Raw genomic sequence first — 14,770 nt, 5'->3', positions numbered from 1 at the left:
TTCTGCTGCTCACGGGAAGTAGTGTTCTGTTTGTCGTGTCTTTAACCTTGGCCTTCAGGGATGGAAATAGGATCCGTTAGTTTCCGACATTGTTTCAATTGCTTTAGGATCAGGGTATTGTTGTGTTTGAGGATTTCGAGGGTATCTTTCTGATAGTTTTAAATTACTACCGTCTCTGTTACTGCTGCATAGGTTGGCCAGGAATGGTATGAATTGATACTTGGGTCCGAACCGCAACCAGCACCACATGGCCCACTCACATTATAAGGACTACGGGCATCTTCAAAACTAGTTTGTTGGAATCTTTATGACACAGCGTCCAGTATGAACACCACCCTACTTGTTGAATACTGGTGAAGATGAGACCGGCTACTCGGAGGACCGAGCTACCCAGGCTGGCGATCAATTCAATTCCATCAATTTCGCCCTCGCGTGGCGTTGCGTTGGCAGCTTACTCAGCATTTGGCCCGTGGAGTTGAACCACCGCATCCGCAAATTGAATTGGTGGCGTTGAATTGAACATGAGCCTCATATGCCCCCGGAGATACCCAACACTTTATTCGCCAGCGTCTCGGCCATCTTCCTCTGTCTCCCATATAATGCTACTTCCAACCTCATCTGATACGTCAACCAACGTATCCACCGCGTCGATTAGTCCATTCCGCACCCACGACCTTAGCGTCTGTGTCATCCCTATCATGCTAGCGTCCAGTCGAGTCCGCAGCGATGAGACCATTTGCCCAGCAACACTAAACAAACGCTCGCACTCTGCCGACATAGGCGGTACCGAAAGCGGGTCAAGAGCCATTCGCGACAGTCGAGGTAATCTTTCGGTCTCTCCCACCAATATTGGATGGGATCCGTGACAAGAGGGTCGCTCTTAGCGTCCGGACTCGACAGCCAGTGGTCATATTCGTCATGGTCTGCGTTGACTGACCTTTCCAAAGGACATCTGCCTGCTAGAGACGAAGTCCTGTGTGCTCGGTGTCTTTCGAGCGCACTCATTGCCTAAGGGCTGTGGCACTCAAAGGGATAGGTTGAAAATACAATCTTAAAGCGGAACCCTCATAACATCCTGTTTAGGCTAGACTCGAAGATCGGTACCTCAAGGGTTTTCAAACTTATTGCCCCCCCAAACCCTTTCCCCCAACTGTAATCCTACTGTTAAATGAGTAACCTGCTAGCATTACAACCTGCTGGATGGTAATTTGTTGGCATTATAAATCTTTAAGGGCCGCTTCTGTCCCGATGCATCGGCAATAAGCCGCCCTGAACCCTGAGGAACGAGTCAAAGCGGGGCGAGGTATGGTCAAGACTGCCAGCCATTGCTGACTTCTCCCGATTGCCGGAGTAGGAGCTGGCTGCTTCAGTCCAGCTTACTTCAGCCCACGCAGTAAGTTCTCAGAGGCCTACTCAACAACATACTCCTTTCGAGATAGTGGCTGTCAATGAACACAAATAATTTTTCGAGCATTTGCTGCACCCATATTTCGCCAAAGCTATCTCGATCATCCCCAGGGCAGACGGTAGAGTTACAAGCCTAAACCACTGATCATCATTCAGCTGTCCTCTGTCATAGAGTCCGTGCTATATCTATAATAGGCAGTGATGCACTAAATCAGACCATGGTTGCATTAACCGACCCAGTAGGTTAGTCTGGACCCCATTGATCGGCAAGGTGACACAAAACACGATCCAATGATCAGCTAGTATTACGAAACCTCTGAGTTTGCATGGGGTAGTCAAAAGGTGGTGGCTCAAATGCGGTACCACTTTGTACCACCTCTTCTGGGGTAGTGGATATGTCATATCTCTTGTTGCGGCATGTGGAGAAAGAGACATCCGGATACATCATCGTGGGAACATTTCCAACGCCGTTATTTTCAGCGCAGCCTGAGTTGAGACTATCACAGAATCAAGTGCCGCGGCGACCCCTTTCAACCTCAAGATATATCCCGTCCCTTCCCCCGGTGCCAACTGTCTTCGCGCCGTATCCGACCGTTCCTCAGGACCTCCTGAGCTACAGAGACCGTATAGACTGACGCCATTGTCCCTCTCCTCCCAGCATGGCAATCAAGCCCGAGTGTTCTACCGTACCGGCATGCAACTCGGGCCGTCACAAACCATCGGAAGCCTCGCCCAGGCGCACAATCGAGAAGCGCCACGACACGCAGTTCAATGATACATTTACCGAACTACGGGATAGTATCTCCAGTATGAGAGTTGTAATGGCAAAGGAAGGAGAGGAGAGTGCAATGAAGGATCCGCAAGAAGTAACGCCTAAATTGATAGGAGATGAGGTTAGTCATCACCCAACTCGTGACATAATAATTCTTACCTATAATAGGAGGCCATTATATGTATGGCGAGAGAGTATATTGCGCTCCTCGAGGAGAGAAACAGATCTCTCGTAGAAGAGCACACAGTACTGCAGTCGACAATTGCTGCGTTTGAAATGTTATTTCCACGTTACTGATCTTCCAATGCATGCTTTGCGCATCGACATGGTCAGTGTTAACGTGGATATCGCGGCGGGTGATGAGGGACTTCTAGGGCCGCCAGGGCGATTGGGGGCAGCCGAAGCAAGAGGGAGGGGAAACTGTTAATATGTAATGGATACTTAGCCCTGGAGGTACGGCCACACTGATCGACTTCATTGTATGTTGATCTTGGACAATTGTTGCCCTACCTAGCTCAACTAGCTGCCTTGATAAAGTGCGGAAACATCCGTCCTATGAGTATAATAGGAGTGTTCTTGTGGCATTGACGACAAGTAGGAACTTGTTGGGAAAATAATAATGATCCGAGAACTTCTCACAAACCCTACTATGCCAGCTAAAAATTCCACAACGGCAAGCTGATCAAGTCAGGGGGCTTGACATTTGATGAATCATTCAATTCTATCTCTCACTAGAGACCTAGTGTATGGGTTTGGATCCTCTTGGACTCTACGGCCCAACTTACCCTCCTCCTTGTCATTAATTGTCTTTCTATTCCGAGCTCTATCTTTCCTTGGTTCATGCCAAAGAGCCTCAAGAGAGGCTTGAATCTCCATAGCACGCTTAACGTGCATGATAAGCGAGCGAGGCACTTAGGTATCTTTCCCCGCAATGCCCAGCCAATAAGTACCTAAAAATTGTTAACATGCACGATAAGCATACGAGATAGATAAGTATGCGAGATACCCCACTTTCTACCTTAAAAGCCCTTTTTTTAAAAATAATTACAAATTCGATTTAGCTCTAAAATAGCTAAAAAATAAGACATAAGTTATTCAACTATAATATCATCTTAATATGATTTTTGTTTGAATTTTTGCTATTTTATTTTATGTAGTTTTAACGAAAATTAAATTAACACCGTGTAGAATATAAATTTAAGTAGGAAATAAAATAGGCAAAAATTATTTAAAATTATATTTAAGTATAATAAGCTATACTAAGCTAAAATCCTTTTTTTTTTTTTTTTTTTTTTTTTTTTTTTTTTTTTTTTTTTTTTTTTTTTTTTAGATTTTTAGCTATTTTATCAAAGCTTTAAAATACTATACTAGATGTCACAGATAACGGCCTCTCACAAGACCAAGCGGCCCAGAAACAGGACTTCCCTTAAACGACTCTTTCTGATAGATTAAGAGGCATGCCGTCCCGAACTGAAGTCACTCAGACAAAGGGGCTATCAATGGCGGCAACGGTGGTATCACCAGCCCTATCATCGTCATCTTATATACTAATAAGCGCTCACCCAAAGAAAAGATAAAGGCGTTCTAAAAGATCCTTTCCTAGCTAACGACAATTATAAAGCTAATATATCTAACTTCAAAGATTACTGCAAGAGATGCAACTTTTTTGCCGCCAAAGACATAATCCACAAATCTGCCGTGATAGATTTTAACACTGCTGCTGGGAAGTCGAATGCTGATAAGGCGGAATTTTCTATCGAATTTTCTATTGCCCTCGGGCAGTGGTGGCCAGCACCGCACCGCCTGGGTGTACAAGCCACTTTAGGAGTTTCTTCATTAACAGTTACTTATTCATTGGCTTGGCGATGTAGTCATCCATGCCTTTCTCTAAATAACGCTCCATATCGCCCTTTAACGCATAGGCAGTCATGGCGATTATGGGTAGATGTATGCCACTGTTCCGTATCTGCACTGTTGCGTTATAACTATTTATGACCGGCATACTAATATCCATCAGTATCAGATCAAAGGCATTGGCTATCGCGGATAGTATTAAGACCGCCTGGGCGCCGTCTGAGACAACTATTATGTACCAGAATCCGAAGCCATGCAGCATTTCGACCAGGATTTTTTGATCGATAATATTATCCTCGGCCGCAAGGATCCGCACTATCGGGGAGATCTTTATCAGTTAAGTTAGCTGTTCTGCAAGATCCTCGCCCTGTGAAACCTCTTATTGCAACAGGTTGCTGCTAGGGACTGGCAGAGCGTCGACGGTTTGGATCTGCTGAAGGCTGCTAAGCTTCTTAAGTTTAACTAAGAACTAAAAGATACTGCCTTGCCGTTCCGGGTTAGGTTTATATCTAATATTCCCACCTAACAGCTCAGCGATTAATTTTGCAATAGATAGTCTAAGCCTAGTTCCTTGGCGACGCTTGTAATACAGAGTATTAAGCTGTATAAATAGCTTAAATAGTTTCTAGGCATTATCTTATATCACGCCATATATAGTATTATAGACCTTAGTTAGGATTATATAAGTGGCCATATCTTCTGTAAGCAGTGATATACTTACTAGAATATACCCCTGTTTAGTAAACTTTGCGGCATTACTGATAATATTCTCAATAACTTAGCGGCACCTCAGAGGATCCCCTTCTACCCACTTTAGCAAGTTTGGTAACAGGCTCAGTCTCAGGGACACTCCCGGTTATATAGTAGCCTGCATAGAATAGACGACTAATATAGCCACACTAGCAATATCAACCTTATCATTCTCAATAGGAAAACTACCTGCTATAATCTTAAAGTAGTCGAGGATGTCATTAATAATCCGCAATAGGATATAGCCAGACTCATTAATTATATTAGCTATCTCCTGCTGCTCCTCGGTTAGGCAGCTATCTAAAAGCAGGGAGTAAGCAGAGAGCATACCATATATTAGTATATATATCTTATAACTAATATTTGCTAGAAAATCATTCTTTAACTTTATGCTCTCCTTATAAGTAGTAATTAGCTGCAGTTCTGCCTCTTTTTGCTTAGTAAGATTCTAGGTAACCTTACCGAAGCCAACGTAGATATCATTCTTATATATGGCCGTGATAATAATATTAGCCTAGAACCGGCTGCTATCCTTATAGTAGCGCCAACCTTCATCTTCTACCCTACCTTTATGCAAGCAAATCTTAAGTTCTCTTTCTGGCTTCCTAGACTAGATACAGGGTTCAAATCCATACCACGAAATCCACATATGGATCCATAATGTGGATCCATATCCATTCCATTCCATTCCACGTGGGCTTCAGCATTTCCATATCCACGCCACGAAGCCCCTTCCACATGTTCCACATGTGGAAATCGTGGAATATTTTAGGTGGGGTTCGAAAATACCTTGATTTCCTTGTGAAATCCCGCATATCCTAAGTACTTTCTATCACCCACAACAACACAACATCGATTTGCCACCCCATTTTCCTCCGTACACAATGAGTCCATTCTGGGGGCTTCACTGTTACTCGCGTTACTACCCCAAATCGAAATGGCCACTCCCCATCCTACCAAGTCAACCACATCCGTTCCAGAACGAACAGAAGAGGACAATCAACGGCTCTTTCAGCTCTACAAAAGCTGGATCTTGACGGAGAGAGACGGCAAGGCGCGTCTATAGGTATATCGGTTCGGCTACGAATATCCAGCATAACAAGAAACAGGAACGTCGGTGGGTGTGTTGCCTTTGCGTCAAGCAACGGCGGATTTTAATGGACCAATGACAAAAACATTGACGTCACCGAGGGCGGGCGGGACCCATTAATTACCATTGTTGGACGAAGTAGGTTTCCATTCCACGAATTCCACAATATGGATCCATTTCCATAATGGATCCATTTCCACCCATTCCACATCGAAATTATTAGTCAGCATCCATATCCACGCCATATTCACAAATGTGTCGTGGAGTGTCGTGGATTTGAACCCTGACTAGATATCTTCCTTGCTATAAAAAGTCAAGAAGTACTTACTAATAATTTCTTCCTTCTTATAACCCTTGCTTAGCTCGGCTCTAGTATTCCAGGATATCACGTTTCCGCAGGTATCAAGAAGGAAAATAGCATAATCTTTAACAGCTTAGATAAGGATGCGAAAAGCATTATTAATAGGCAGCCAGCTTTATGTTATTATACTATCGGTAATTATAGTATAGAGTTCGGCCTTATCCTATTCCAAGATCAAGCACAGCAGTTCGTCATCTCTGTAGACAGGCATAATGCGCATAATCTAAGAAATACCATTTATAGTATAGGCCGCATAGCAGAGACAGAGAGCTCGGGCCATAAGAGCAGTCTCAATAGCATAAACGAAGGGAATATAATCAAATCTTTCGGTCAGCGAGCCCTGGTAGAGGGCAACAAAGAGGTTTTAATCGATAAGTTCTTTACGCCTGCGACCCCATGCCTCCAGCAAACCAGATAAGGTTCTCTGTATGCAATATAACAGTGAGACAACAAGAGTAAGAACAGGCAAGAAATCAAAGATCTCGCTTATGGCGGGGGCGTTGGCATTAAGCGCCTTGGTGACTATATCCATTAGTAGCTAATAGACAGAGTCATTGCTAATACGACGTCTCTTAGCCCTTACAAAGTTAATGCCCACTTCAATGAAAGAAAGGATGAATGAATTTATTCCTCAGGACCCACAACGCCAAATCTCGCTATATTGTTTTTCCGACCTCTGGCCCCTGAGATCCTCAACCTGACCAATCCTGCTGCTTGCCACTTTTTCCCAGCCCCGCTTGCCCCGCAACAGGCCTGTTTTAAAAGACAACTTCTCCAAGTGTTTAGCATCCTATTTTCAGCGGCTAAAGCCAGGTCTATCTACTAGAGGCTGTGCTATGTTAGTTGTTAGTTAGTATGTATTTTATGTTTATGTAGCATCTAAACGTCCTAAGCTTATTGTAAACTTAATTGCTGCTTACACTGTTTACAGGTTCGGACTCCACTTGTCCCTATCCCTGTTGTCTTGCCTTCTAGAAAGCACGGCAGATTGCCTCTCGTGGCTTGTCCCACCATGCAGATCGGATAAGGAACTGGTTGATTGTTTCTTGTTGCACTGAGCGTGCTTAAAGGGTTAAAGTGAATATGCTAAGCAGCAGCAAATGTGTTAATTAATTATTCTTAAGTTATTACTTATGCAGGGTATTATATCCCGTAGAATTACGTGAAGTATATAGCTGGATTACTAAGATAGTTATTTCCTGAGACTGTAAAGATCTTGCCTACCCTGCAATATTTCTTCTCCTTAGCTGTAATTACATATATCTATCTTAACCTAAATCCTTAATAAGTGCACAATAAAGCCTTAATCTGCGCTTTATGTAGTTGCAAACTGCAGTAATAGCTTCATCTACGACAATCCCATCTGCTGCCCTGGACTATTTTATGCGAGGAGTCTTTAAGATAACGGAGTCAGGCTCCGGCGCACTTCATAGGTACAGAACATATCTTTAATGCTACGATAGGTCCGCAGCATATCGGGGACCCAGGCTCTTAGGTCACCAGGGTACTCCACTTTTCCTTTACTAGTATGCCTACACGGACAAGTGATGAGTGGCCTACCCTGTTAGCCCGTCTCTGCTGGCAACGTTTGGCCTGCTATCTCCTCAATCTCACATCCTTTCCCATTCTTATATATTCCTCAGGGCACCAGTCACAATACACCAACTCCTTATCACAACCATTTTTATAATTAATTGCCGCCATACGACCATCAGTATTCAACCCCAGGTATATTGACCTTTTTACTATCTATTATAGCAGCTTCAGCAACCCCTAGGCCGGACTATTAACTTGGCAAGTTGCAGGGAAGCATTTAGTAAGATATTATTTCCTAATCTCTATTTAAGTTCATCGGCTACTAAATAAGTCAAGTTCTTAAGAACATATTGCCGCCAATATATCTTTTGCTAGATCACCTCCCGGCGACTATGCCAAAAGTGCCTTACTTTTTAGTAGGCAAGCCTTTACACAGAAGAACAGATTCACCTTGCAATCTCCTGGGCGGATAATTCCAGACATTTCGTCAGCCCAACAAACCGCACAAGACTTAACTATAATAACCCTTATATAAAGCAAATTTTTATAATCTGGAAATTATCTGCAACTCGCTGTTGCCAGTTATAGCTTTATTTCATTTTGGTAAGTATATTAATGACTTTTGGGGCTCTCCCCTAAAGCTAGTATAGCACATTCGCCTCGCCACTGCATATCCCATAATCCTATTTGCAATACTTTTATAACAGCTTAATTCCTGTCCTTATCTGGTTTTATTTATAAGTGGTTTTTTTTTTTATATTACTAACCCACCTTATTGTTCTATAGGACACTCGGCCGTTGCTAGACGTCTCCTAACCGTATTTCACGGTTATTAAACCGTAAAAGTCTTACTATTATATAGCCTATACTTGCAATTCTTGTAATATCGATAATTAAGCAGTCCTATTAGGGTCTTGCTCTGCATTTTATTGCTCACGGGGGCCAAAATGCCCTTAAATTAAAATAATCCAGAGAAAACCCTACTACCACCAACCGATTATTTTCTCTATCTCGATTCCTTTAGCGGCAGTTATAAGATAGTGCTAAGTAATCCACCAGAATGGTATAACGACTTAAGCCTTAACGCAACTGCTAACAACAATCCCGCAGATAGTATGCACTACCTATAGCGAACTTATAGTAATTTAGAAGAGGCTAATATAAACCTGTAGCTAATCTCTCCTCCTCCTGGGAAGAATCTAATTTATTAGATATAGAGAAGTTATACTTGCATACTTGGCATTATATTGACCCTCCTAGACCTATTACAGCGCACAGCAGTAGCTCTAATAATTACCGCAGCGTCATCGACGACCTAACGCTAGAGATTTAATAACTAAAGAAGGAGCTTAAGCGCTATAAGCAACCAGGTCCGGCCTTGCTCTATAAAGACAAGCTATTTAAGATCAAGGTTTATGGGCTGCCCTAAAAGAAAAAGAGAGAGCTCGAAACCATACTGAGAGACCTTGCTGCGGACTACGATGGGTCTCCAGAGGCATTATTATTGCAAAAAAAGAAAAGGATATCCCCCTATAATCGCAATTACATATATTCCAAAGCTGGAATTCAGCGCAGCTATACTCCCTCTATAGGTTCTAGCCTCCGGCCGGCTAACTCCGCTTACGCCTCCATGTCAGCCAGTGGCAAGTCTTCGAGAACGCCATTTTACCTCCCTATTTTGCCTTTAACTAAATCATTAAAGGGCAAGGTCAAGGACTATCTACGAGATGTTCCTGACGGGCTATACCTATAGCATGTAATTATAATAGACAAGGAGCAGAAGCGTCTTATTGTTTATCGCCTTAAATAGTTCTTTATAGGCAGAAGTAACAGTGCCGATATCTTAAAAGTATCGCCTCTGCGCCTAGGTGGCAGCTTCATTATAGCGCGCATTATAGCAGATACATAGGTAGCAGGCTTATTATCTACTTACCAACCACCTACTTATAAAACTAAGCCTATCTAAGAAGCCAGATTCCTCCCTCTAGAATAACAATCTCGCGCTTAGGAATATTAGTGCTATTTAAGTGCCTGCAGGTCGGCCTCTAATCCCGAAAAGGACAACATAGAGACAGAAGGCAATGGTAAAGGCTTGGTCTTGCCTACTAAGCCGTTTCCCCTAGTCCTGCCTCTCCTAAAACAGCGACTAATGCTACCTTGTAATTTAGACCCTAATCGTGCTTAGATTCCGTCTAAGAATATAAACTATATCCGATATTTAGACCTACTATTACCTAATATATTGCCTAGAGAGCAGAGTATCTAAGATATTTACCTAGATGCTAAAGGCTAGGTATCTTTAAACCTGCTATATAATTTGGCCTAGCTTTACTTAATTAATATTACTCCTGACTTTGTTTGCTCTGCTATATTAGAAGTTAGCATTAGGTTTTAGCTATTAACTAATAGGTATAAAATCCAATTATAAGGCAAATCTAAAGATACTAAGTTTAATAGCTATATCTCTATCTATTATTTATAAGAAAATCCTCTTATTAATAATATTAATAATTCTAAAAAGATATATAAGCATTAAAAGATAAGCCTATTTATTAGCAGTAAATCCTAATCTAAAGGCTTAAATAAAAATATATCTGCATTTAATCTGCAGTTTTATACTTAAGTTAAAAATTTCTATTATAAGCCACTATTTATTTAAGAGGGATTATTAGATGTAAATACTTTATAAGATGCATTAGTTTGCTTGCCTATAGCCATAGACGATGATAATCCTGGCAAGTCAGACTTAGGCTTAAATTACTCTGGAGGGTTAGCTGGCAAATTATAATGCTGCAAAGGTGCTATAATATACTACAGCAATATATCTTTCTGCACCGATTTATCAGGTGATCTAGTTAATATATCACCAACTATTTGCACGCCCTTAAGTAGCCAAAACCGGAAGGATTCTTAGCAGTTATACTTAGTTTATTCTCATCAACAAACAACATCTAGGTCTTCCATTAGCTATAGGCCATTAACAGATCGAGGTCAAGGTCTACATCAGCTAACTTCCTCTATGCATAAGGGTAATTATAGAGACCCAGGTCTAATAAACAATAACTATAAACAAGCCAGCGACATCAAGCTGGATTTGATTTAGAACGACGATTAGCAGCAGTATGTATCGCAACAGCAGCCTTTAGAACCCTGCAGACTTAGCGGCGTCCTCCCCAATAATCACTTTATTATAGTTATCAATACAAAGCGGTCAAAACAAGATATCCTCCCACAGGCTTCTAAGCCTTAGACTAGGAGACCTAACGAAAGCATAGAAGGGACCATTAATCAAAGGGCGGTAACTTTAACCTTATATCCTATCCCTGGCGGTTCAGAAACAAAAGTAACCGAGCAATCACCGTCTATCGAGATTAAGTATCTATCGGGGCATATTACGAGATTAACGCCAGTCCCATTGCCAGTACCTGCTATATTCTTTCCGCCGTTTAGCATTAATAATTCCACGTCTGGCGAATATAACGAGCTGTCTATAGATGTAGATAACACCGGATCGTCAGAAGAGGATATAAGCTACCGGTAATATTAAGCCGTGTCGCCTATAGTATCCGCATCGCCGTTCACAAGGAGCGGCACATGGAATGCTTTGATTGGCCCCGCCCCGCATTTCAGCCATGGACTCTCGACATAGTTCTCCGCCTATACGGATACGCGGTAGCGCTTATTAAAGATAATCATTTTATGCCACAAGAATAATTAGTATAATCTTAACAAGATTATGGGGTTGAATTACGGCCTGGGGTGCGATATACTCTGTACGGAAAGGGCACACATACAAGTTTATTACACCCGGTAGACCAACGCCCAACATCTCTCTCATGCTTCCTTTCTCCACCCTACTTACTACTGTACCAAGGACTGCCTGTAATTTATTAAATTACATACTTTTCGTCCGTGCGTTGGCCCCCTGCCGTCATTACTTTCATGAAATTACATCTTTTTTATCCGTGCACGCTGGCTGGGTTTCGAACCGTCTACCGCCTCTGCCCTTGTCAAGGGCTCAATGGCAACAAACCATCAAGGTAAACCTCTGGGGTAGTCTTTCCTCATCCTAATTCTCCAGGTTCACTCCGAGAGTGTCAAATTTATTGCCTCAACCACGGATATTCACTTCGTCATACTAAAAAAATGCGGCTATGGGATTTTTAAGCAATCTTCAACTCTTCATTGACTACAATGTACATGCTCTCATCTGTTGTCGAAAGGAATATCAATCTGTCTTCTCGATTGCCGACTCCCGCGTCACAACCCATCTTCGCAATAAACATCACGTTCCAGATGATGCGAAAAAGGGACTTACGAAGGCCCTACTGTACCAATTACCACTAGTAATAGCGCGTCTTTGGTACAGTAGGAAGTGCGGGCAGCCCGGTCATAATCCAACGACATGTGAGAAAGATAGAGAAGTAATATTCATACAGACCGAAGATTAGGTTGAAAGGATTCTAGGCATAGTGCTGCTGCAATTTGGCTTTACCGTAAAGTGGTAGGAAAATCCGCGATTCGCTTGTATCCACGGCCCGCTTATAAAGCAAGTTACTCCTGCACGTTTCCCGACCCGACCCCTGTCCGTCTGGTCATGCTCCACGGCAAGACTTACTGGCGCATTCCAAGCCGTCGTGTTCCCACAATCTTCCCAGCATTTGACAGCGCAGCTCCTTTCTGGGAAGTTGAGGTCTCTTAGGCTAGTTTCCGTCGCGTAGCTTTAGCCATCTCACGAGCAATCGGAATGACGCTCTGCACTACCACATCCTACGCTTGCGATTAGATATCGATCCAATATCAGAGATAGCTCAAGTCTTACCAAAACGGACTGTGGTAACAGCCACGACAGTAGATGGAGGATAGAAGCGTCTTTGCCGGCCCAGACCACTCCGACTGTGCCTTTTTCGACCTCACCAACTACTTTAGTCGCATACTGCTTCGCACTTATTCCATTCTCTTGCATGCGGCCATCAACAAGGTCATGAATGAAGTCCCTAATTTCAAAGTACTGGGAATCATCAGGTACATCGGCCGCAGGATGTTCAGAAAAAAAGTTGGTTTTGACCGCGGAGGTAAGCAGGGTAATAGTGCGAATTCCGAGAGGTTGAAGTTCGTGACGCCATGTCTCACTGGCCGAGAAAAGAGCAGCCTTGGAGCTGTTGTAAATGCCTAGGCTGTTAGAAAATGGCTATAAAGAGAATCTGGCACTCACTCATGAGCGGCATAGGGACGATTGCGTTAACAGAGGAATTGTTCACAATGCATCCTTTGGTCTTGATCAGAAGAGGGGCAAAGGCTTGAAGCATAGTCAATGGAGCCCAGAAGTTTAGTTCGAACAGCTTCTTGCTCTCTTCAACCGAAACATCCAAAGCCGGTAAATTGTAGCCTCCGCCACTATTGTTGACGAGAACATCGAGCCCACCACCAGTTTGGCTCTTGACGCTTTCAACAGCAGCGGCGATCGACTCCGTGGATAACACGTCTAGCTTCAGAACCGTGACATTTTCCGCACTGGAGAGACTCGGGGAGACTTTTGATGGGTTACGTGCAGTTGCGAAGACGTGGTAACCTTTGGCGTGAAACGCATCAGCCAATGCTCCGCCAATACCACCAGCAGAGCAGCCGGTGATTAGGACAGACTTCCGTAGGGAATTCATTAAAAAGGACTAAGTTATTAAGATTCTGCAAGATTAATAGGTCAGGACTATCAAGTCTCAGATACTATGATATGAAAAGAATTCCTGATCTCTTTTATAGAAAGTCTATGGCGAACGCTGACAGGGGGCCCAACATCCGAAATCTGCGCTGAATTCGTGATAGTGACGCAGATACCGGCCGCTATACTCGAAACGGCAAACAAAAGTTGTCTTGGCACCCTGATTGACCCCACATTATGGGATTTGTCTGGGATTTGTCATCCGTTGTCCGTTGTGTCAGGGTATATATGCTCCGCCTTAAACCTTTACCTGTCAGGCATTACGTATATTCGGTCCATTGATTCAGATTGGTGTATTCGTGTTGTGCTGTTCTAAATCTACCCCCGAACTCTCTACTATTTACGTGCGAAATCTTAAAAGATCCCTGTTTGCACGTGAGACCCCAGCGTATGCCTTCTGTTCAGCATTACCTCGTTAGGCAAACAAAAGGGACGTGCCAAGACTTTCAATATGACAGGATCGGATGGATTCAGAAAACCATCCGACCCAGCCGCAGGATTTCCTTTTATTGTCTCATCAAATCTGGAGAACGTCGATGCAGTCACGAGGAAGCTCATCAGAAGCCATGTCATGCGAGGGAAGAAGAAAAAATTTCGTCCAGACAAGGGTCAGCCAACGATCGGCAGGAGGGCAAGGACAATGGCTGTTCACACTCAGACAGCACGAATCAAGCTGGAAGAAGTAGGCAGCTTATATAGTTCACTAATACCTAGTCGTGTCGGCTCGGATTTGTCTTTTGCCGAGTTTGCTGCTGATATAGAGCTGCCGATGCTTTTAAACATAGCTAAAGGTTCGTAACTCAGGCTTCCAAGAATCCTCCGGCTTACTAACATGAACTAAGTTACGCCATTCGCAAGACAGGTTATCTTCCCTCTAAAGGTGGCGATTGGCCTTCAGGAAGAGAACAATGAGGGACATTACCCCATTGCACGAGACGCTGTTGGTCTTCACATAACGGCGTTCGCAGTGGAAAGCTTCATCGACAGGGTTCTTCGCCACCGGGAGAGTATCATCAATTTAGCGGCGTTGCTTCACTTCCAGAAAGGCCTGACACTTTTGAAGGAAAGGCTTTTAGGGGAAGATGAAGAACTTAAGATTTCCGACTCTACAATCAGTGTGGTCTTGAAGCTTGCTGAAGCTGCACATTTCGACGGGGATTATCAGACATCAAAGCAGCATATGCAAGGCCTTCGTAAAATGGTGGACCTGAGAGGAGGTATATGTGTTCAGGGGTAAAGCCCTTGAAGTAGGGATGTTGAGGTAAACTATACCAACAACTT

At 43.3% G+C, this 14,770-nt stretch overlaps 4 protein-coding genes across 4 annotated transcripts; 3 read left to right on the top strand and 1 right to left on the bottom strand.

The window, feature by feature from the left end:
* Positions 1-2,066: 2,066 nt before the first annotated feature.
* Positions 2,067-4,499, top strand: FOXG_22238 (uncharacterized protein; the record flags this gene model as incomplete). The annotated part of the gene is made up of 3 exons (XM_018402637.1): positions 2,067-2,300; positions 2,348-2,425; positions 4,425-4,499. 3 exons carry the CDS (start codon positions 2,067-2,069, stop codon positions 4,497-4,499), a joined length of 387 nt encoding a protein of 128 aa, XP_018256489.1.
* Positions 4,500-6,630: 2,131 nt separating this feature from the next.
* FOXG_22237 (uncharacterized protein) lies at positions 6,631-6,856 on the top strand (the record flags this gene model as incomplete). The annotated part of the gene is made up of 2 exons (XM_018402636.1): positions 6,631-6,689; positions 6,811-6,856. The coding sequence occupies 2 exons, from the start codon at positions 6,631-6,633 to the stop codon at positions 6,854-6,856; spliced, it is 105 nt and encodes a 34-aa protein (XP_018256488.1).
* A 5,612-nt stretch (positions 6,857-12,468) lies between these two features.
* Positions 12,469-13,430, bottom strand: FOXG_15868 (uncharacterized protein; the record flags this gene model as incomplete). Its single annotated transcript, XM_018395980.1, has 3 exons — positions 12,469-12,540; positions 12,593-12,942; positions 12,986-13,430. The coding sequence occupies 3 exons, from the start codon at positions 13,428-13,430 to the stop codon at positions 12,469-12,471; spliced, it is 867 nt and encodes a 288-aa protein (XP_018256487.1).
* A 510-nt stretch (positions 13,431-13,940) lies between these two features.
* On the top strand, positions 13,941-14,401 carry FOXG_15867 (uncharacterized protein; the record flags this gene model as incomplete). Its single annotated transcript, XM_018395979.1, has 2 exons — positions 13,941-14,280; positions 14,352-14,401. 2 exons carry the CDS (start codon positions 13,941-13,943, stop codon positions 14,399-14,401), a joined length of 390 nt encoding a protein of 129 aa, XP_018256486.1.
* Between the last annotated feature and the right edge of the window lie 369 nt (positions 14,402-14,770).

The sequence above is a fragment of the Fusarium oxysporum genome, chromosome 2, assembly GCF_000149955.1.
Source record: "Fusarium oxysporum f. sp. lycopersici 4287 chromosome 2, whole genome shotgun sequence".
NCBI lineage: Eukaryota > Fungi > Ascomycota > Sordariomycetes > Hypocreales > Nectriaceae > Fusarium > Fusarium oxysporum.
Note: the sequence above shows the minus strand (reverse complement) of the source record. Positions and strands in the feature narration are given on the sequence as shown.